Genomic DNA, 23,573 nt, shown 5'->3' on the forward strand with positions numbered 1-23,573 from the left:
ACAGGCAACAAAGGTTACAGCTCCATCTGGAGTTATTAATCCTACCTGTCGAGGACAATTTGGGAGTTTTTTTGTTTGTCTGTTTGCTTGTTTTTTATACAATGCAACAGGTAAGGATGCAGGAGACCTTTAGGGTATGGGTCAGTTTCAATCATTCGGAAAGCATATACTAATACAGTTAGAAATGCAGAAGAATTAAAGAGGGTATTCCTTGAGAAAACTTATGGAGAAAGGAAGCAGGAATAGGCAAGGAAAGGCTTCAGACCATAACTCAGATCTGATATCTGTGAGTAGAGACTGGTAAATCAAGCCTCTGACTGTGAGACAGCTTGAAAAAGTCCTGGTTAGTCCCATAAGGATCTTGAGCCAAAGGTTTCCCACACAGAAGTCCCTTATAAGGCCAAACAGTCAGGCCCTAGTACCCCCAGGATGCTCAGTTATTGGCTGAGAGTTCCCTGAAAGCGCATGACCTCAGTCTGAAAGCTGTAGCAGATCCTGAAGGTGCTACCACTGTCAGCTCGCTGCACTCCTTTTGGCAGGCTGTCTCTTGAAGGAGATCAGAGTGGTGCACCCCTATGACTGAAACAGCCCACCCATTATACTGTGCACACACATTTCTTCATACACATTCAAGAAGAGATCTTCTGTGGTTCTGCTAAGCCTCTCCCCTTGAGAGGAATTTATTAGAGGGATGAACTGTAGCCCCCATCACTGAAGTTGGCCTTGGGTCTGCAGCTGGTACTCAATATCTTCTGTCCCCACTGTGTATGCTAAATTCTTTTCACTCTTAGCCATCACCTAGACAGTTCTCTTATGTACCTGGTAATACGACCTATACCTCCTTCCTAAGACTTCTGGGCCCCTGTTCGCATATGCTTCTCAGGCATAGATTGCTTCATTTGCCCATCTGTAATCCAAGTGGCAGGAGACATCCAAGTGGAACACCTAAATTACATAATTATTTCTACCTGCCCCCACTGTGTAACTGCAGTCCTCCTTCCTCCATCTGATCAGGGTCATTATCTGTGCTAAGATATTAGCAACTCTTCTCTACTTGTCCATACACACAAGGAATCCAAAGTGATCAAGTGGTAGGCACGGTTATAGCTCAATGAGACCTTTGTTTTGTCTCATAGAAACAGTGAGCATCCTTTGGGGACCAGGACTTCTGATCCTGTAGAGCCCAGAGTTGGGATGAGAGGCAGAAAGTCTCCCGGCAGGTCACTGTGTTAGTAAGTGCAGCCAATCCTGCCTCTATCTCTTGGTTTCTAGACCTATGTGTCCATATTATTCAACTCCTATGCCAACAGGAGACAACTGGACCCAAAAAAACTTTACAGTATTTCAAGTTCCTTAATCTTCATAGGACTTATCTCCTACACTCTGGAGGGTATGTGTCTTATTAATGCTTCTGGCAAGCTAGCCCCTTCTTGCTCATTCTGTCCAACCAGCATGATGTCATCAATGTAACAGATCAATGTGCTATTTTATAGGATGTAAGGATGGTCCACATTTCTGCCTGGGAGGAGTTGGAGTCTCTCACATGGCCTCCACTGACACCACAGGAGGGGTAACCTCAATAGCAACGAGCAGTGGTGAAAGTCATTACTGTCCACTAGGCCTTCTCTAACACTATCCCAGGAAGAGATGCCTCTTTACTGCTGGGTGGTATGGAATCTATTTTCCCCATGAGGTCTTCACTGACACCTTGGGGTGGGAGGTCTCATCGCTCCCAGTGGGAATAAAGGTCCTGGCTCCCTGCTTGGCCTTCTCTAACACTATCCCAGCAAGGGCATTGGAATGCCTCCTTACAGCCTGGCAATGGTAGAATTCTAGGCCTTTGCTGTTGTGAGAGTGGGGGGGGATGAAACCATAGCTTTTTTCTCTGTGGTGTTTAGTCAGAGTAGAACAGTTATTGTCTAAAACTTTTCTGTCTTGCTAGCATACCCCTTTCCTGGCCCTTTAACTAGGTGGAACAGGCTTTTGTTGGAGCTATTATTGTCTGTGCCTGTTGGCATTTCCAGGTTGTGGATTCTTTAAGTTTGGGATACCTGGGGCAAACATAAAACCCAGAGAATTCACCACCATGTTATTCCTTGAGTACCAAGGTCCCTGGACAGTTGGCCTTCTCTCCACCTTTCAGAGTCTTCCCATGTTTATTTTACATATAAAGGTCAGGAATTTTTAGTTATTAGCAGGAGGAACAGAAAAAAAGCACATCTGCTCCATCTTCCTGGAAGAAGAAGTGCCGTTTGTGTCTTTTAAATTTTAGGTGTGATCATAACACTCAATGCATTAAATTCTCCAATAACCTCTCTTAATATCTAGAGTAAAACCCAGAGTCCTGATAATGGCCAACTAGGTCCTATACGAATTAGCTACCTGTTTGCCTAATATTTTCCTCCTTACTCAGTCTCCAGTACCTAGAAGAGGACTGGCCCCAAATAGGTAATCAATAAATACTTTTTAATTAATGAATTGAGTAACGTATCTCTTTTTAATACTGAAAATAATCAATCGAGCACCCACATGCCCAGAGGGACAAGTCCCTTGTGTCTCTCTTTGGGCCTGCATCCCCTGAATTATCCAAGAATCCAAAAGGCTTGCTCATTCCAAAGGGGCTGTAGTAGAAAGAATTATAAAAATGGCCCCCCGAGATTTCTTGCCCTAATACCAGGGACTGTATGATAAAATATCAGGCCCGTGAATACAGCATGCTGCATGGCAAAAGGGACTTTGCCAATGTAATTAAGGTTACTAATTAGTTGACCTTAGGTTGCTAATTAGTTAATTGACCTTAAGATAGAGAGAGTGTTCTGGATTATCCAGCTGGGCCTAATGTAATTACATCAGCCCTTTAGAAGCAGAAGAGGAAGGTAAAGAGACGGGAAGCATGAGAAAGCCCTGATACGCCATTACTGGTATGAAGATAGAGGGGGGCCACATGAGAAAAAGGGTGAATTAAGGAGTTGAAAGAGGCCCCTTGGTCAATAGTTAGCAAAGAAACATTAACTCAGTCCTACAGCTGCAAGGCACTGAATTCTGCCAGCAACTCTAATGAGGTTGGAAGCAGATTCTTCCCCAGAACCTCCAGATGAGAGCCCAGCCTGGTTAACACCTAGATTTCTGTCTCTGAGACCCTGAGCAGAGAATGCAGCCATGCTGCACTCAGACTTCTGACCTATAGAACAGTGAGCTAATAAATGGATATGGCTTAAACCTCTATATTTGTGGTGATTTGTTACACAGAAATAGAAACACATATAGGGGCCATTCCTGTGTCCAAGTGCCAAACAGAGAAAGTGCTAGAGGAGCTAATTAGTTCCTTATTTCCTCTACACATATTTTCTGCTGCCATTGCTTCTGTTAATATGTTTACACTATTGCTGTTGAAAACAACTCATCTTGCATGGTTAACACATCCTTGTCCACCAGTGTGGTGAAGCATATGTTGTCCAGCTCTCAGAACAGTGTTATTATTCCTAAAGGAAGCTTGGGTTCACAAGGTTACCATTAAAGAATTACAACCAAAGACTGTACTTACTCGCTGGCTCAGTCGCTGTTTTTCAAAGAATGCTGCTACACCACGGTGGCTTGGTCCAGGAGTCCTTCTAGCTGCAGCCATGACTGTGCTGGAATCAGCCTTCCTCAAGAACAGCCTAGGCCAGTGGTAAGCAAATATTGGTCACACAGGATGCAGAATGGTTTTGTTTTGCCATCAAACTTAAATATCGTTTAATATGAATGGCAAGTACTGAATTCTGTCCCCCCGCCCTCCCCGAATCCATATGTTGGAGTCCTAATGATTAGTACCTCAGAATGTGACCTTCTTTGGAGATAGGGTCTTTCTAGAAGTAAGTTAAGGTCATTAGGTTGGGCTCCAGTGCAATATGACTGGTGTCCCTTATTATAGTAGGGCCGGGACGGGCACACTGCCATTACCTTACGGCTGCTAGTGGGAGGCCTTCCTCTCGAAACCATTATCGCGAGACTGTTGGCGAGTGATCCTTAGCGCGAGACTGCGAGACCGCGATACCGCGAGACTGCGAGACCGCGAATCCGCGAGACCGCGAGATCGCGAGACCGCGAGACCCCGAGACCGCGAGACCGCGAGACCGCGAGACCTGCAGACCATTAGCCAACTGTTAACCTCACAGTGGTGCTTCGGGCGGAGAGTTCGGTGAGAGGTAAGTGGCTGCTTTCTCCCCCGGGGCCTTCCAGGCCCTCTGTGCTCGGGCAGGCGGGTGAGCTGGAGGGTCTGGGGACAGGCTGAGGGCTGTGTTCCACAGGGCTCCAGAACCCTCGCCACGGCCGCCCAGTGGCCGGGCCCAGGCCTTGGAGCAGCAGCCTACTAATTCTTTACTAAGCTCTCTGAGGTTGCAAGGAAAAGACAAGCCAAGTTAGATGATATTAGTTTATTATAAAGATACCCTAGAAAATAAAGAAGCATGGAAACCCATCACAGCAGCTATATTTATCCAGAAGTGCATCATGACATTGAGGTCCATAAAGAACCAGAACAAAGGCCCATTTTCACCCAGGATATTTCAGACCGAGGCCTAGAAACCCACCTACTATTGGGGCAGCCACCCATTAGTGAGACTATCCAATATGGAATACCCCAATTGGGCTGAATTTTGCACCGAGCTATCTCAGTAGCAGATGACATACCGTTATGTCCATACCATATAAATTTACATTATGCAGGGCACCTAACCATGGCTGGATCCCTGGGTGCTGTATCTATTTCATTTTATGCACCTGGAATAAACCATGGTGTCTTAGACGCTCATTTCCTTACAAAGGGTCTGAAAGCTGTACTTGTCTACTATTCCTCTCTGGTATCACTGCTTCTGGAGGTAGGTGCTATCTAAATAACAAAACATTGGTTCTCAAACATGAGTTTGTAATATTAACCTGTGATGTTTATTTAAAGTGTAGATGTCAATCCACAGTGCCTAGGTGTTTTGACTGGATAGATCTAGAGGGAGACCAGTACGTCCATTTTTTAAAAACACCGTCAGAAAAAAAAAAAAAAAAAAAACACCGTCAGTGTTTCTGATGAAGATAGTAGAGGATCACACTTTGAGGAATTCCATATAGAGAAAACCCAGGAATAGATGTATTCTTAGTGTGCTTTGCTTTGTCCAGAGTCACTTGAAGTTATTCAGAGTTTAATCTGGTCATATAATCTTGCACTAAGTTTCTTTTAAAGTGTAACATTTCAGAATAGGGCCAAGATACCCATAGAATGAGAAGAGAGCTCCTAAGAGGAAAAACAAAAAGGGTTTTAGATGTTACCTGTCACATCAATATTAGAAAAAAATCTGTGTCAGAAATGATTCTGTGCAAAGTGGCCATAATTCGCAATCATCAGCACCTCTACACTGTTAGACGCCATTAGAATGGGGGCCATTAGAAGACTACACCCAGCTGGACTTGGAAACTTGATGAGATTGTAGCCCAGTGACATGGTAACAGGGAAAATAATGCAAAACACAACTAAATGATAGCTGGAAATGAGGGTGCATATTGAGAGGTAGCACACCATAATCTTTAACTAATGAGAAATTAAGTTCATTTAACTAAGCTTGTCTAAGCCCTCAGTATTAGGTTGTGTGAGATTTTAGGAAAAAAACTTTGCCAAACAAGAATAGACCATTTCTTTAACAGAGAACTTAAACATAATCATTTGTCTTCTTATATTGATTGTTAGATATTTCCATTACCAAGCTTTCTTTGAAATACTTTTTAATTGATTGCTTCCAGATTTAATAGTTAAGTGTTTATAAAGCATCAGTGGGAAATTTTGCTGCTAGGTAGCAATGTAAAACTTATGAGTCATTTGTTAGGAAGCAATAGAGGTGATCTCTCCCCTACATGTAACTCTCCTGAAAAGATTAAATGGGTAATACTTCTAAAATATTATGGAAGATTTAATTAAAACTACATAATTCAGCATATAGGATTTGGAGAAGCAGTGTCTGTCAGCAAGAATAGGAAGATGGGCTCTGGAAAATAGATCAGAAAGGCTAAGCATGAAAGAAGCTAGGGTCAGTTAAGAGCTAAGACAGCACAAAGGACCCAAAAACAGAGTGGCTGAGAGCATAGGTCATATTTCTCTCTCTCTCTTCCCCCCCCCCCCAAGTTTATAATCCTAACTAACTCTATCTGTTAAGCAGAGATAATAACAATATCTGTTTCATAGGACTGCTGCAAATAGTCAATGAGTTAACACAGGTAAAGGACTTTGGACAGTGCCTGACACATAGTAAGTTTCAAGTAGCTCTTGGCTTTTATTATTAACAGGAGATCCATGCTACTCTAAGAGGGTTTAAATAATAAAACCTTCCCCACCAGCAAGCCAAATCCCTTCTTCTCTTTCAGTTTAAACTCATATTCTCTTATTCTGTCATTATGGCAATAGGGACTAGCCGACCACTTTTCTCTGCATGATGACCCTTTACACTCTGAATGGTTTCATGTAATCAGAAACATTTGTGGATGTAGAGCTCTTCAGGGAAAAGCGTGTCCCAATCTAATTTCACAAAGTAGTGTCAGGAAGGAAACAATCAATGAGGTTACTCAAAATCAAAGCACTTTAGGGAAACTCTTTTAATCCATCTTTAGGCCAGTAAAGCATGGGGAGAGAATCTCTGATGTGCAAAAGATGTGTAAGAAAGGTGTTCTTACAGCTATATTTTTTACTATATGGTGAGCTAAAATTAAATGTGGGGAAAGGTCTAATCTTTTAAGTAAAAATAATTTAGTGTCTGTTTCCATATTAAGATATCAGACTATTTGTTTTGAATCTTGGACTTTATAATACATGATTTTAGTTTTTTCTAATCTTGGTTTTAGTCTTCTATTTTAAGTAACAACTTGAAGGCAGAAGACAACACTTACACATATTTAGATTCTCACAAACCCAGGAAATCTTCTACGTATTATAAGTGTTCATTAAACATTAGTCCTCTATGAGTCCATCGTAGTCAAATTAGAAATTTAGGAACTAACTTAATTATTTCTGAGCTGTTTATTGAAAATAATGGCAACTGGTGAACATCACATGGTAATATAAATGTCCCATAAATATGTTACTTCAAACCATGCAGACAGATAGTAAATAAAATGTAAACCACATTTTTTTTAACATCTTTATTGGAGTATAATTACTTTACATTGTTATGTTAGTTTCTGCTGTATAACAAAGTGAATCAGCTATACATACGTATACATATATCCCCATATCCCCTCCCTCTTGAGCCTAAAATATGGAACGCTTCACGAATTTGTGTGTCATCCTTGCACAGGGGCCATGCTAATCTTCTCTGTATCGTTCCAGTTTTAGAACATGTGCTGCCAAAGTGAGCACCACATTTTCTTTAATAAGCACTGAGAGTGCTCATGGGCCAGTTGGGGGATCCGTGGGTGAGGCATCCCAGTGCCTCATGGGTGGGGTTCTTGGAGTCTGTGATGCATTTAGTAGGACCCGAGTCCCTTTACTGCCCTCTTCGAGTCCTCTCTCTTCGCCTCCCTCTTCCCCCTAGTCCTGCAGCTCCTGACTCAGTACTCTGTAGGGGACGAGAGAGAAATGTGCCTCTTTGGCAACATCCCACACGGAGGGAAGCTAAGTTCTGACTCATGCACTCACTTTCCCTCATGGGAGAAATCACAGGCCAGAAAGTTCCCACTTGGCACTAAGCTGTGCCACTTTTTTTTGGCGGGGGCGGGGTGGGGGGAGGTGACACAGGTAAAGTTCCTTTTAACCTCTGTAATGCATCCTGACTTGTATTGTTTGGCTCCAGTGGTGTGCTGAACTTCTCCACTGGAAACCTGGAAAAAAAAGGCTCTCTCATCCACAGGTGATTGTCTAAGGCACTGTTCTCCCGGGACTCCCAAGCTGCAGCCAAGAGAGTCTGGAGCCAGTTCACAGGCCACTGCTGAATTTGTAGACAAAGGCACTTTTGCCTGTGGATTGATGTCAAGTTGTTGTTGTTAGGATGGGGGATACGACAAAGGACATCTTATTAGCGATGATGCTGACGTCACCGTTGAACATATACTTAACTCATACAGATTGCTCCCTCATGGAGCAATGTGCTTTGCTCCCTGTGTTATATTGTCACCTCACCTGTCTCCCTGGAATCAATACCAGCCTCAGGCCTTCCCAGACTTCTTTCATTGTCATTGAGTTCTGAGGTTGTTTCATTAGACTACTCAGATCCCTGTAAGAAATAAATCAGAGCCTTTAACACTACAGACCCAGAGTTCTTCCTTTCAAGTAGTATCAGGATAAGTTTTACATATTAAACATTAATATGTGTAATTCTTCTGCTGTTTCCCACAACACAGAATTGAAAGATACATAACAAAAGAGAATCCGAATGTTTCAGGGTGATTTTTTCCTAAGAAGTCTAGAATATTTTAAAGAAATTTTTTATCATTCATGTCTTCTCACGCATATGTACTTGGGAAATGGTAAAAGCGTTGCAAATTACAGGAGATCATGTGATGTGAATCTAAATATGAGAATCCAATGAGTACAAACTGTGAATTATAACTTTGCAATACTCTCCCAGTAATTGCATGAGATTAAATGTTTCCCTTGCATTTTGAATTCTTTTAACTGTAAGGTTAATCTGTTATTTCGTGTTCTATAGAATTTTACTTTGCTTTTGCTCATGTTTGTTTTCATCTTCTATGTTTGTAGTTTAGGCAGTTCCTTACTAAATTGTCATCTGCCCGTGAGGTTGGTGAATAACTGCTGATATCATTTAAACTGTGGAGAATATATAAGCGCCCCAAATATTCCTTACTTACTGAACTTTCCACTCTTTTAAAATTAAAACATTTCATGTCCATTAATCTCCTATTAAAATTCAGATGTGATACTTGGAATAAATAATGTTTTAAGTCATTATCATTCACTAACACATCTTGTAATCAACTTAGTAAATATACATAGTTCATTGAATCTTAAGTAGGTAAATTTTATAAATAATTCAATTACTCTTTTCATGGATTTATTATTTTTAGTGCTATTTATTTAAAAACTATTTTAACTTTTGACCAAATTAGAGCAGTTTAATATACAATTCCTGATAGGTTAATGAATACTTATTTCAGTGATAGACTTTTTTTTTAAATAAAATAAGAGATTGAGATGAGGCAGAGATATTAGCTTAAACTTCAGTGGTACTTACAATATAAGTGTAATATGAACTTAAGAAGGTTTTAGGTCCAAGAATCAAACAATAAAACCTAAAATGGAAGTTTAATAAACTCTTTTCAACTGTTACAAATGAAAGAACAACTCTATAGAAAGGGAACAACCCACACACACACGACCAACAAATGTTAAAAATCTTCCAATAAATATTTAAAACTAAAGTGTACATTAAAATAATAATGTGATATCAGAGGGTTTTACCTCTCAATTTGTCATACTTTAAAAGTTGGTAACAACGATCGTACCGAGAAAAAAACAGGTAATCCCTTACATTGATGGAGGCAACGTTAATTGATACAGCTTTCTTGGCAGTTGGATGAGAGGTACACAAACTTTCTGGCAATTAAAAAATACATACCAAATATCTTGAAATACATGTTTATCAAGTCAGAAATACCTCTGCTAAAAAGTTGTTCTGAGAAAATAATGTATCTGCAAAAATTAACTGTATAATTAAAGGCTGTAAGTGTCCAATAATCTGGGTGAGGGAAGTAACTGTTTCTTAAATTATTGGCTAACCTTTTAAAATGATGTTCTACAAACATGTTTATTGACATAAAATTATTTAAAATTATTGCTTATGTGAAAACCCATTTTTTGAAAAGAATATAAATATTAGTGCATGTAAATATATTCCCCAAATTACATACCTGTGTGGTGGGAATTTGTGTAATATCTATATTTTTTACGTTGGTTCATCTATATTTATAATTTTGTTCAGTGAATATGTACTTAAAGTTTTTTAAAGTAATCTAATAATTATTATATATAAATGGAATATGCCTTAAGTATATCATCCAAAAAAAGAAAATCTCCTTAAGCGGTGATCCTTTCTAATGAAGGAAAATCAGAAAATGTATTAGAAACTCTTCGAGCCATACACTCAGCACAATGTCCTCATCTCTGACAAATATTTTTCTTCACCTCAGTGGTAGAGCCCATAGCTGTATTTATAATGGCTAATGCTGGTGGTACGAAGTGAGTACATTTGTGCAAACAAAGCCACTCAGGGTCTCTTCCTCTTCTGGAACTGGAATTCATACTGATCCCAGAGCCAAAGGTAGAGAAAATAGGTTTACTGAGAGAGCTAGAAAGAAGGTGAAGAAAGAGTAGAGAAGATGGGAGACCATAGAGTACCTTTAGAAAGACAAAAAGGACTAATCTTTTTTTTTTTTTTTTTGGTCCGGTATGTGGGCCTCTCACTGTTGTGGCCTCTCCCATTGCGGAGAACAGGCTCTGTACACACAGGTTCAGCGGCCATGGCTCACGGGCCCAGCCGCTCCGTGGCATGTGGGATCTTCCCGGACCGGGGCATGAACCCATGTCCCCTGCATCGGCAGGCGGACTCTCAACCACTGTGCCACCAGGGAAGCCCAAAAGGACTAATCTTAGTTTCAGGCTGTTTTCTAAAGCTGACCAGGCCTGATTGTACTTCCTGTCCCAGGATTCCAGGAGAAACCTATATGGTCTGTTTTGTTCTTAACCAGTTTAAGTAAGTTTCTGTTATTTGCAAAGAAAAAGCATAGATTAAGAAATGGTCTATCACTTCAGAAAAAATAGAAATCACACCAACTATTTTAACAAGAGAATGTAATAGAGTTGATTTAGATACTGGAGAGCGAGCTGAAAAGACAAAAGAGAGAACACTGAAGTATGGTAGAGGAATCTACCACCCCTAGGGCTGGGATAATAAAGAGAAGAGAGTGGGAATACTAGAAGAAATAGTAGTTTGAGGACAGATTGCCTGGCTGGGGCTTGTAACTCAGAATCCTAGAGGATAGGTGTCAGGGAGCTGGGACTCGGATATGTGAGGAAAGGATACCAGCCAACTGGTGCTGGTCTCTGAGAAGGCAAAATGAGACAGGTTTTTTAAATTTTGGGAGGAGAAGTGGAAACTAGAACCAACTGCTACTGTACCTACTGCCCAGGTGAAAAATCATTGCTCATATGATGTTGACAGTCACAGGAAGCAAAACAGGAAAGAACATGTCCCTTTTTCCTTCTCCAGGCCTCCAGTCTTTCTTTAGAATTCTCCATTGTCAAAGTCTAACAGGGAGACAACTGGCAAAACAGAAACGTGATTTGCAGAGTCCCAGCTCTAGTAAGATAAGGCAGAATATAAAAGAGTCGGTTTGAAACAGAAAGAAAATGGCTTAATAACAAGTAAATATGGTAAAAGTAAATTTTATGTTACTTCTAAATTTTATGTTTATGCCAAATACACAGTCTAAAAATACTTTCAAAATGAATGAAAGCACTATAGAGAAATCATAGGAACCACTCAACAGATAAATGAACAAATTCAGGGGAAATTTGCTATTTTGGCAGCCTGTGTCCTACTAAAAAGTCTTTTAATTAGCTTTGTTTAGCCCTAAATATAATTTAGTTTGTGAATTTAGAAGCAATTTTGTATGTTTCAGTTGAACAAAAATGAAAAATTCAGTTGGTAATATTTTTGTTCAAACACATTGTATTTCAACAGTACCAAAATGGATATAAGACCAGAAAGTCAAAAATAAATGGTAACTATGTGAGGTGATGGATATGTTAATTGGCTTGATTGTGGTAATCATTTCACAATGTATGCATATATCAAAACATCCATTGTATTCCTTAAATATATGCAATTATTTGTTTAAAAAACAGAAAAAATTAAATACTCCTAAATCTATTGAAGAAATTGAATCAATTATTTAATTATTTTTATAAAACAAAAGCACATTCTTCAAAAGCTTCACCAGAGAAAATTTCCATATATTTAGGTAAGAAATAATGCCAATTTTATTCTAAGAGCTTTTTATGCTTTTTTTTTTTTGGAGGGGGGGCGGGTGGCCACACTGCAGTATGCGGGATCTTAGTTCCCCAACCAGGGATCGAACCCGTGCCCCCTGCAGTGGAAGCATGGATTCTTAACCACTGGACTGCCAGGGGAGTCACCAATTTTAGATAAACTTTTTAAAAGAGTAGAAGAAGAGTAGATACTTCCCATTTCACTTTATGCCAACATAGATATTACAAGAAAAAGAAACTACTGACCACTCTCTAGATGCAAAAATCCTTTTAAAAATTGTTAAATCAGATATAAGCATATATGAGAAGAATAAGGCATCATAACTAACTGGGGTTTATCCCAGGAGTGCAAAGTTGGATAAACATTAAAAATTAATCAGTGTAATTTTCTACATTAACAGAATGAAGGAGAAAAGATGATCATTTTAAGAGGTGTCAAAAAGGTATCTGATAAAATTCAATAGCTACTCATGATTTTAAAAAGCTCTTAGCATACTGAGACTAGAAAGGAATGTTCTTAAGCTTATAATGGTTGTCTATGAAAAACCCATAGCTAACATTGTACTTGATGATGAAAGAGTAAATGCTTTCACCCTGAAGCCAGGAATAAGATTCAAATGCCCACTCTCACCATGTCTATTCAACATTGTACTAGAGGTCCTGGCATGTGTAACAAGACAAGTAAAAGAAATAAAAGGTACAAAGATCGAAAAAGAGGAAGCAAAACTTTATTTGCACGTGACGTGTGTGTGTATATTTTTTTAATCCAGAAAAAATATACAGGAAAACTATTAGAACTAATAAATGGGTTTGGCAAAATTGCAGGATTAACAAGGTTAATACACAAAATTCAAGTTTTTTCTGTATACTGGCAATAAATCAGTAGAAAGTAAAATATTAAATGAACGTCATTTGCAACAGCATCAAATACCTAAAATTAAATCTAATAGAAAATACGAAAATCCTCTACAATGAAAATTTCAAAACTTTATTAAGAAAAATCAAGTAATTAAATATAGCATTCACCACGTTTATAGGTTGGGAGCTTTAATATTTTTAGGACATCAATTATCCCCAAATCAACCATGGTTTCAATGCAATCCCAACGAAAAATCCAGAAAGGTGTGTGAGTGTTTGTCAGAGTGTAAACTGGCAAGACGCTCCTAAGAGTTATATAAAAATTCAAAGAAACTTGAATAGACAAGACAAACTTAAAGAAAAACAAATTTGGAGGGCTTAAACTATAATATTTCAACATTTATTATCATGCCACAATAATTAAAACTGTGGCATTAGTGCAAGGACAAATAAATGGAACAAGGGAACCAAATAGCCAAGGCACCACAGCAATTCAGTGGGAAATGAATAGCTTTTCAGGAAGTGGTTCTGCAGTAATTGGATATCTGTATAAATTTTTTAAAGGACCTTGACTCCCTACTTCATACACTATACAAAAATTGAGATTTGTCAAGGGCAAATGTGAAAGGTAAATAAAGCAAATAGAAAAAAATAGTAGACAGTATCTTTAGTAAATATTTTGGGATAGGCAACTATTTGTTGTACAGGACACAAAGAGCAGTAGCAATTAAAAATGGATTTGTTGGACTGGTTTAAAATTAAGAACTTGCGATCATCAGAAGACACCATTATAGGTTATGAAAACATTACTGGGAAATGATATTTGCAGTTTATATAACTGTCAGGAGCTTGTATCCAAGATATTTAGGAACTCAAGCAAATCCATAAAAAAAAAGACAACCCAAGAAAATATTGAGCCATAAACTGAAACAGGCATTACAAAAAGAGGAAATCGAAATGGCTAATAAATGTATAAAAATGTGTTCGATTTTATTGCACTACCAACTCCATGAAAATGTCAACATGAAAAGAACAGACAAAGATGACAAGGATGTGGAACAATTGGAACTGTCATACACTGCAGTAGACATTTACACTGATATTATCACTTTGAAAAATTATTAATACCTACTAACGTGGAATTTACACACACGTTATCAAGCTTCTATTCCTAGATGTGTTCCCACAATGTTTTAAATGTTAATATGAAGAACATATACAAGAACATGCATAGCAATGCTGTTTTAATTGCCCTAAACTGGATAAATATAAATGTCTATTTGCAGTGAAATTGATAAATAAATTGTGGTATATTTTTTTAAAAGGAACACTACAGAGCAATGACAGTGATCAAACTACAATTTCATGCAACAGCACAAATATACTGTTGAAAGAAAGGCCATAACCAAAAGAATATATGCTAAGATCCTATTCATAGTCAAACAGACAAAACTAACCAATTCTAATAAGTCAGGATATTGGTTGCCCAATGGGAACCTTAGAATGGGAAGAGGGGCTGGATGGAGCATAAAGAGGCCTCCTGAGGTGCTGGTAATGTGCAGGGTAAGTGGGTGTGTTCAATTTGTGAAAACACATGAAGCCACTCATGATTTGTGTATTTTTAAAATGTAATAATCCAATCATATTTACATTAGCAAACCTGAATGGAAGGACTAAGTAGCTAATTAAACAGAAATGAGGAATAATGTGATAACTGGAAGACAGATCCAAAGAAATGTTGATAAAATCAGAAGAAAAAGATGAGGGATTAAAAGATGCAGAAGGTAGAATGACACGTGCTAATATATAAAAAATAGTATTCCAGAAGGATAGAATGGAGAGAATCAGGGAGAACTAATATTGGAAAAGGTAACGGTTAATCATTTACTAAAACTGATGAAAAACTAGAATGTTCAGTTTGAAGAATCACAAGAAATCCAAATGAGGATAAATAAAAACAAATACACACTAAAGTGTAGTGAAACACAAAATACCAACACACCACACATACACATAAACTCAAAATTTAAGCAGCAAGAGAAAGAAAATTTATCTAAAAAGGAATGACAATTATCCTGGAAGCCAGAAAACCGTGGAAAATATCTTCAATCTAGACTTGTATACCACATGCCTGTACCCTAGATGAAAGTAAATCTGGCTATGTGAATTTACTTGCTTCTTGGGAGGGCTTAATTTACAATGTTGAAAAGTAAGAAGAATGTTCAGAGATGTTGGACAGCTCCATCTGATGAATATCCTCTAAATCCCATCCTTTGCCCACCAACATGCTAAGCTTCCAAATATTAATTCTCTCACCCCAGCAGAAGAATGCTGCTTCAGTAAAGGCAAAGCAAAATAAAATGTGTTCATTTGCTCCCTAAAGGGGTTCAGAAAGAGCCTCCCCATAAAGTGCCACATTAGCATGTGGAATATTTTGAGCTAAAGGCACCTGAGACCCCGTGGGCTCAAGCGAAACTTCTGTTCCTCCCTTAACTACCTAGAAGAATTTAAATTGGGGGTCTTTCCCAGAATGAGAATTATTACCAGAGATAAATTTTATCTGAGTGACCCATCTGTCTTTCAGGGCAAACATCAGATTACATCTGCTCTTCTTATTGTCCTGTGAATTGCCTTCCTCCCCTTTGAAACCCTAGGCCCTTTTCCCATTCCTTGACTCAGGATAGCATACATCCCTCATTTAACTCTTCTGTCTTGAAATAAAATTTGTGTTTTTTTCCTGTTAATCTGTCTCATGTCAATTGATTATTAGACCAGCCAAAAGAACCTTTTAAGGGTAGAGGAAGATTCTTTCTCCCCTACACTCCCTAACAAGGAATGATCCATAAATTTCATCAGTTACTGCATCCAACTCCAATTTCTATATTCCTAGGCCACATGCTCTTCTCCCCTGGATTACTCAAAATGCTGGTTTTGTTTTTTAAATTTTTTAAAATTAAGATAAACTAACATAACATTATATTAGTTTCAGGAATACAACATAATTTTATATTTGTATATACTGCATGATGAACAACACAATAAGTCTAGCTAGTATCCATCACCATGCGTAGTTACAATGCTGATTTGATATTCTATAATTTATCAGCTAAATTCTAAGAATAACCACCAGCCACAAGCCCTATATAAAATACTAGACGAAGTGGGGGAAATAAAACTTGATTAATACTTTAAATACCATTTTCATTTCTACAAATAATCACTAGACCATAGTTGGTATAACTTCCATCCTTCCACACTATTCATTCAGTATTTCCTTTGTCCTCAGCCACCTCAGCTCATTAACACTTTTTGACTGGCAAGGAGAACCAAACTTCATTCATTAGAGTAGTGAACATGTGATGATCCTGCCTGGATGGATATGCTGTAGTGTTCCATTAATTCTAATGAACATGATAGTACAAGAGGACACTAGGGGATCCCAAGGTTCCATCTTACTCCTTCCAGTCCTTATTGTTTACTTTTGTGCAAAGTGCTCTGCAAAATGCCTTCTGCTGCTTTTTAGTATCTTGAGAATAGCTACCATTTGTTTGGCACTGCAGCTGGGAATCTTTGGGAAACTTGAGGCTAAAAATACATATAGACACCCCAAATTATCTTTAGACAGCATAAATAATATACCTTCTCCATCTATGTATTGCTATTTTTATAATGTATAGATGCATTGCTGATTAATAAAGTACAGTTTATTTCATTATTTCACACATTTAACTTTTATTGAGGGGATTTGGTCCATCTCATCACATGAACCAAGAGTAGGGGTGGAATGGATTCCCCCGGGAAAAATTTATTCTGTTACCAGAAGAAAGGTCATACCTTTTGAGCAGGGAAAAGCAGCAAATAGTCACCACATGTTTTATTTTCAAAAATCTATATAAGCATGGAAAAATGGGAATGAGAAAGTTTTGAAAATTTGCTAATTCTTATCTCTTCCACTTGAAGCTCTGTATGCAAATACAATGAAGAAAATGGCCACCATGATAAAGTGTCAAAAATCTTAGATTTGGTCTTGCAATATCACAACAAAATTATTTAATATCGGGACTTCCCTGGTGGCACAGTGGTTAAGAATCTGCCTGCAATGCAGGGGACACAGGTTCGATCCCTGGTCCGGGAAGATCCCACATGCTGTGAAGCAACTAAGCCTGTGTGCCACAACTACTGAGCCCACGTGCCACAAATACTGAAGCCCATGTGCCTAGAGCCCATGCTCTGCAACAAGAGAAGCCACCACAATAAGTCCGTGCACTGCAAAGAAGAGTAGCCCCTGCTCACCGCAACTAGAGAAAGCCTGCACGTAACAACAAAGACCCAACACGCCAAAAATTTTTTTTTTTTTTTTTTTTTTGCGATACGCGGGGCCTCTCACTGTTGTGGCCTCTCCCATTGCAGAGCACAGGCTCCGGACACGCAGGCTCAGCAGCCATGGTTCACGGGCCCAGCTGCTCCGCGGCATGTGGGATCTTCCCAGACCGGGGCACGAACCCGTGTCCCCTGCATCGGCAGGCGGACTCTCAACCACTGCGCCACCAGGGAAGCCCCCCAAAAATTTTTTTTTAAATAATTATTTAATATCTATGGACATGAGTTTTCTTGTTCTAAAAATGTGGGGGAAGGGCAGGGAGAGAAAGAATTGAATAAGATGAGCTCTAAAATATCAAAAGCTCTATCACTACCAAAATTCTGTTTCTTTATCTCAAGATTCTTGATTAGAAAAACCTCATTTTTCCTTTTTCTGTTTAAGAAATTGGCATTTTTAGTATGTCATGCTTCCCAATTATTCAGATATGCCATGGGAATAATCTTATTGTCTGGTATTAGGGTTTGAGTGAAAACAGAGCTGCACTATCTAATGACAAATATATAATGAAATTTTTTTATGGAAATCTGGTTACATATTTTGTTGGGATTGTTTCTCTGATCTGACTAACATATGATTTGGATGCTTTTGCAGGAAAAGGATGGTGTGTTAGGAATAGATTAGAGCTCATCATTAAAACGTGTTGCACTAACACGAGGTACAGAAATGCATTTGAGTCCAGGAGAATAGTGCCAAACGAATTATAATTGTCATTTTTTCAGTGAACCCTAAACAGGATGCTATAGAACCCTGGATAGAAAGATAATAATCACTATCCTTTATTGAACATCTGCTATGTGACAGCTGTTTTGTATGTTTTCTGTAACACTCTATTATAAACCATATTGAAGTGTTGTATGTAGTGACCACCAGGTAAAATATATGTATGAGGAAATGATGAGATTAGGGCTCAAAGAGATTAATAACATACGTAAACTCACAGATCTGATAATTGGCAGACATGGATCCATTCTCAGGTCTCTCGGATTTTATGAGACCTTTTTGTCTTTTCCACTTTGAGACCATGACCTTTTGTAATCTCCAAAAAGGGAACGCTATGTTCCCTGTGAAACATCTCTGCCACATTTGTGTAAGGTCGGATCTTAACAAACAGCACCGCGAAACCAGAGGAAAGCTTCAAGTGAGGGAGCGCTCCCGGGCGAGGTTCACTGGTCCGAGAGAAAGGGGCCAGAGAAGTCGCACCCGGGGGAGGGTTGGGCACGATTTTATAGGGGAAGAAGGGAAAGGGGTGTGGTGAATCTGGGAGGGCGCAGGGTATTCCTTATTTGGTGGTCTTTTCGGGTATCCTGGGTGACCGTTAGTCCCGCCCCTCGAAAGGCGGGAAGGCTGGGCCGGGTTCAGAGTCCCCAGGTCAGTTCCTGGAACTGGGTGGTCCGGAAAGTCTCCAGGTCAGTTTCTGGAACTGGGTGGTCCGGAGAGTTTCGGTCTGATGCAACCTGTGAATCTGATTGTGTTCCCCTGCCTCGGGCCAGTTGGCCTTACAATTTGAATCTCAGCAAATATACACCAAATGAGGGAAAGTTTATAAAAATGCAGAAATAATATTGAGGGGTTTGGCTTTTTAAGAATTGTTATTTATTATCTGGTGGAGCATATGAAATCTTGACATAAAAAAAGAGCGAACTGGCTCTCATTTCTAAATCCATAAGTGCAGTTGATAGTGGTCTTATAGAAGCTGCCTTACTAGAATATCTAGCAGAGATATGACATTTGGTTACAAATTTAGGAGCTGTTTAAGGATAGCAGTTTAATTTCTCTTTGTTTTCCATGGTATCCAAAATAAATGATCTTATTTGGAGGAAGATGCCTCAGAAGCAAGAAGCACGACTAACTCAGCAGCTGGAAGTTTCTTACTCTTAAGAATGGTGATTGTTCCTTATTAAATCATTGGACATGGATCAGCAGAGCTGCCTCCGAAGGTAATTTTGGACAAATCAAGCCCTAAGGGAACTAAGGCAAAGGTTTCATGTTAATTTGAGTATGCCTTACAGTGCCAAAGGCAATAACAGAACCCACAGCTATGAACATGTTAAAGTAGCTGGATGTACAAATTGGAAAAGAGAAGACGAATAAGTCACTAGTCCTAGTTCAACCTCAAGATTTTTTTCTATTCTAGATTTTCACGACAAAGTGATTATACAAGCAGAGGTAAATCTCAAGAAGTTGAATAAATGATTCACAAGCCAATTGGAATGTTTCCATTTTAGATATGGTCATTGTTTTGATAATGTCACTGATTGCTTAATTCTGCGTGTTTCTTTAACAGCAAAGGGAAATGGAAACCATTCCTGTAATTGTTAGTCCCCAGCTTAATACAGAAACCAGTTGAACTGGAATGAAAGCAATGCCAGCCTTTCAGTTAACGAGGTTTCTCAATCAATCAGCAATAGTTACTGAGCGCCTGCTCTTGGAATACTACTCCAGGTAAACTCTGGTTGTTACATTTTCTATGTAGAGCTACAAAGAGTGCCTCTCAAAAACTTGGAAGAAGGGGAAATGAGTTTGCTTTAAGAGCCGAACTTTGAAATCAATGTATTAAGCAGCAATAAGCAAATTTGTCTCAAAGAGGCAAATGGCTCCCCTGGCTACTTGTAACCTGATTGAATGACATAGCAAGGTATTTAAAGGAAGAATGTATTAATGAATGGAGAAATGAGTTTGCTGGCAGGGAAGTGGAGGAAGCAAAGTTAGGAAGTGAAAATCCAAGCATCTAGAGGAAAAGGAATCTGGCCAAAACAAGTCTGATGCAAATTAAACATTGGAATATTGTACCTCTAAGGACAAATACAAATTAAAAATAAGAGGCCTAATTCTTCCTGTTGTAGATAAGAGAACTTTTTTCTTCCTTCCTTTTTCTTAGGGTATTTACAAAGTCTGTAAGTTCTTTCTCTCCTCTTCAAAATGTATGTCTTTTCATTTTTCTAATTTTTTAAAAACTTAAATATAATTGACATATAACATTATATTAGTTTCAGGTGTATAGCATAATTGTTTGATATTTGTATATACAGTCTAGTGTCCATATCCACGGGTTCCACATTTCTGAGTAACGAAAATATTTGAAAAAAATTCCAGAAATTTCCAAAAAGGAAAACTTGAATTTGCCACACTCTGCCAACAATTTATGTATTTTCAATTATTTATAGAACATTTACATTGTATTATGTATTATAAGTAATCTATAGGTGATTTAAAGTATACAGGAAGATGTGTGTAGGTTATATGCAAATACTATGCCATTTCATTTTATGTAAGGGACTTGAACATTCCTGGATTTTGCAATCCACAGAGTTCCTGGAACCAGTCCCCAGGATACCCAAGGAAGACTGTATTGCAAAATTATCACCACAATAAGTCTCGGTAACATCCATCACCATTCATAGTTACAAAATACATGTCTTTTTTCCCCAGTTTTATTGAGATATAATTACATACAGCACCGTATAAGTTTAAGGCATACAGAATAATGGTTTGACTTATACATACATTATGAAATAATTACCACAATAGGTTTAGTAAGCATCCCTCATCTCATGTAGATACATTAAAGCAATACAAAAATTTTTATTTCCTTGTGGTGAGAACTCTTAAGATTTATTCTCTTAATAATTTTCATTTACAATGTACAGCAGTGTTAATTATCTTTATCATATTATACATTACTCCCTAGTACTTATTTATCTTTTAACTGGAATTTTGTATCTTTTGACTGCCTTCATCTAATTCCCCTTTCCCCCACATTCCCACCCACCCAGCCCCAGCTCTGGTAGCCACAAATCTGATCTCTTTTTCTATGTTTGTTTGTTTTTGAAGTATAATTGACCTACAACACTATGTTAGTTCCTATTACACAGCATAGTGATTCGATATTTCTATACAGTTCAACAGGTATGATCATGATCACTATGGTAAAGTCTAGTTGTCTTCTGTCATCATACCGAGATATTATATAATTATTGGCGGTATTTCCAACACTGTACACTTCTTCCCTGTGAATCATTTATTTTGTAACTGAAAGTTTGTACCTCTTAATCTCCCTCACCTATTTCTCTCCTCCCTCCACCCCCTCCCCTGTGGTAACCATCTGTTTGTTCTCTGTGTCTATTACTCTGTTTCTGTTTGGTTATGTTTGTTCATTTGTTTTTTAGATTCTACATATAAGTGAAATCATACAGTATTTATCTTTGTCTGTCTGACTTATTTCACCTAGCATAATACCCTCTAGCTCCATCCATGTTGTCATAAATGGCAAAATTTCATTCTTTCTTATGGCTGAATAATATTCCACTCTGTGTAGACACACACACACGCGTGCGCGCGCATTCATCTGTATGATAGGCACCATTCATCTATTGATGGACACTTAGGTTGCTTCCATATTTTGGCTACTGTACATAATGCTCAATGAACATAGGTGTACATATATCTTTTTGAATTAATGTTTTTATTTTCATCAGATAAATACCCAGGAGGGGAATGGCTGGATCATATGGTAGTTCTAGTTTTAGTTTTTTGAGGACTCTCCACACTTTTTTCATAATGGCTCTACCAATTTACATTCCCACCAACACTGTACACAGGTTCCCTTTTCTCCACATCCTCACCAACACTTTTTATTTGTTGTCTTTTTGATAATAGCCATTCTGACAGGTGTGAGGTGATATCACATTGTGGTTTTGGTTTGCATTTTCCTGATGATTAGAGATGTTGAGCATCTTTTCATGTAGCTGTTGGCCATCTGTATGTCTTCTTTGGAAAAATGTCTATTCGGGTTCTCTGCGCATTTTTTAATTAGGTTGTTTGTTTTCTTTGATGTTGAATTGCATGAGTTCTTTGCATAATTTAGATATAAACACTTGTCAGATATATTGTTTGCTAATATCTTCTCCCATTCAGTAGGAGGCTTTTTCATTTTATTGACAGTTCCCTTTGCTGTGCAAAAAGCTTTAGTTTGATGTAGTCCCATTTGTTTACTTTTGCTTTGCTTCCCTTACCTGAGGAGACATATCCAAAAAAATATTGCTAATATCAATATCAAAGAGCATACTGCCTATGTTTTCTCCTAGACATTTTATGGTTTCAGGTCTTACATGTAAGTCTTTAATTCGAGTTTATTTTTGTATATGATTTGAGAAAATAATCCAGTTTGATTCTTTTGCATATAGCTGTCTAGTTTCCCCAATACCATTTATTGAAGAGGCTGTGTTTTCCTCACTGTATATTCTTATTTCCTTTGTCATAGATTAATTGCCTGTATAAGTGTGGGGTCATTTCTAGGCTCTCTGATCTGATCTGTGTGTCTGTTTCTGTGCCAGTACCATATTGCTTTGATAATTGTAGCTTTGTAGTATGGTTTGAAATCAGGGAGCATGATACCTCCTGTTTCGTTCTTCCTTCTTAAGATCGTTTTGGTTATTTGGGGTCTTCTGTGGTTCCATACAAATTTTAGAATTATGTGTTTTAGTTCTGTGAAAAATGCTATTGGTATTGTGATAGGGATTGCACTGAATCTGCAGATTTCATTGGGTAGTATGGTCATTTTAACAATATAAATTCTTCCAATCTATGAACATGGTGAATCTTTCCATTTGTTTGTGTCATCTACAATTTCTTTCATCAATGTCTTATGGTTTTCCCAGTACAGGTCACCAGAACTATATGCTTTAGTGGTGTCCTCTCCGTGGGCTGCATGGGCCCTTCTATTGTGGTGGTCTGACTACTGTGTGAGATCTGGTGGGTGTTGTTGGCCCCTGGTCTGGTTTGTCATCATGCACTGCCTTGTGTGAAGGCTACCAGTCACTGGTAGGCAGAGTTGGGTCCTGGCACAGCTGGCTGCATGGCCAGGGGAGTCTTGAGTCCTGGTGCCAACCCTCAGGTGAGTGGGGCCAGGTAATGAGATGACTAGTATATAGCCCCAGGGTTTTCTGGTGCTACTCTTGGCCCACTTGTGGGCAGAGCTTTTTTCTGGGGTGGCTGGCTATGGTGTCCGGAGTGACCCAGAGCTGGTGATATACCACTGGTGGTGGGGCCAGATCCTGAAATGGCTGGCTGAGGGACCCAAGGTGTCCCAGAGCTGGTGTTGGCCTGCTGTTGGGTGGGGCCAGGGCCCAGGGAGTCCTGGAGTGGTTCCCACCTACCAGTGAATGAGGCCAGGTCCTGGGGCTAGTGCCAGTCCACCGATGGGAAGACCAGATCCTGGGGTTTCTGGCTGCAAGGGGAGGGGTCCCAGATCTGGTGTCAGCCCACTTGTCAGCAGTTTTGGGGCTCAGGGGGACCCAAGGCTAGTGTTGCCCA

At 38.8% G+C, this 23,573-nt stretch overlaps 1 protein-coding gene and 1 non-coding gene across 2 annotated transcripts in view; one reads left to right on the forward strand and one right to left on the reverse strand.

The window, feature by feature from the left end:
• Positions 1-23,573, forward strand: part of LOC116759130 (testis-specific Y-encoded protein 1-like) — a 45,475-nt gene that overhangs the window by 308 nt on the left and 21,594 nt on the right. The window contains 2 exon segments of the mRNA XM_032642566.1: positions 3,489-3,670; positions 4,013-4,175. Of these exon segments, the coding sequence (XP_032498457.1) occupies positions 3,489-3,670; positions 4,013-4,175 (345 nt within the window).
• Positions 7,269-7,375, reverse strand: LOC116759932. The gene has a single exon (XR_004351594.1). It is a non-coding gene; the product is annotated as a U6 spliceosomal RNA (small nuclear RNA).

The sequence above is a fragment of the Phocoena sinus genome, chromosome 9 (assembly GCF_008692025.1).
Source record: "Phocoena sinus isolate mPhoSin1 chromosome 9, mPhoSin1.pri, whole genome shotgun sequence".
Lineage (NCBI taxonomy): Eukaryota > Metazoa > Chordata > Mammalia > Artiodactyla > Phocoenidae > Phocoena > Phocoena sinus.